General features: G+C 63.6%; 1 protein-coding gene across 1 annotated transcript in view; it reads left to right on the top strand.

Annotated features, from left to right (window-relative positions):
* DDX23 (DEAD (Asp-Glu-Ala-Asp) box polypeptide 23) overlaps positions 1-635 on the top strand; it is a gene marked incomplete at its 3' end in the record, with an annotated part of 3,773 nt that overhangs the window by 2,700 nt on the left and 438 nt on the right. The window contains 2 exon segments of the mRNA XM_009579336.1: positions 33-219; positions 312-554. Of these exon segments, the coding sequence (XP_009577631.1) occupies positions 33-219; positions 312-554 (430 nt within the window).

Below are 635 nucleotides of genomic sequence, written 5' to 3'. Positions count from 1 at the left end.
GAGCGTGGCACTGTGGGTGACACGGCTGTGCCCTGCCACAGTATTGAGGAGTCGGACCAGGGTCCCTATGCCATCATCCTGGCCCCCACCCGAGAGCTGGCCCAGCAGATCGAGGAGGAAACCATCAAGTTTGGGAAGCCTCTGGGTATCCGCACGGTGGCTGTGATCGGAGGCATCTCCCGTGAGGACCAAGGCTTCCGCCTTCGCATGGGCTGCGAGGTGAGTGTTAGCCCCTGGGGAGGGCAGTGGGGGGGACCTGGGGGGAGCAGTTTAGCCCCAGGCTGCGGACACCAACCCTCCTGGCCCCCCAGATCGTCATCGCCACGCCAGGGCGTCTCATCGACGTGCTGGAGAACCGGTACCTGGTGCTGAGCCGCTGCACCTACGTGGTGCTGGATGAGGCGGATCGCATGATCGACATGGGCTTCGAGCCCGACGTACAGAAGATCCTGGAGCACATGCCTGTCACCAACCAAAAACCCGACACCGACGAGGCCGAGGACCCTGAGAAGATGTTGGCCAACTTTGAGTCAGGGAAGCACAAGTACAGACAGGTGGGTGCAGGCAGGAGGCCCGGGGCGTCGTTGTGGGTGCTCCCGCGGGACTGAGCACCATCCACGGGGTGGAGAGTGGAC

This window comes from Fulmarus glacialis, unplaced genomic scaffold (genome assembly GCF_000690835.1).
Source record: "Fulmarus glacialis isolate BGI_N327 unplaced genomic scaffold, ASM69083v1 scaffold21546, whole genome shotgun sequence".
Classification (NCBI taxonomy): Eukaryota; Metazoa; Chordata; class Aves; order Procellariiformes; family Procellariidae; genus Fulmarus; species Fulmarus glacialis.
This window is presented reverse-complemented; position numbering and strand designations above follow the sequence as displayed.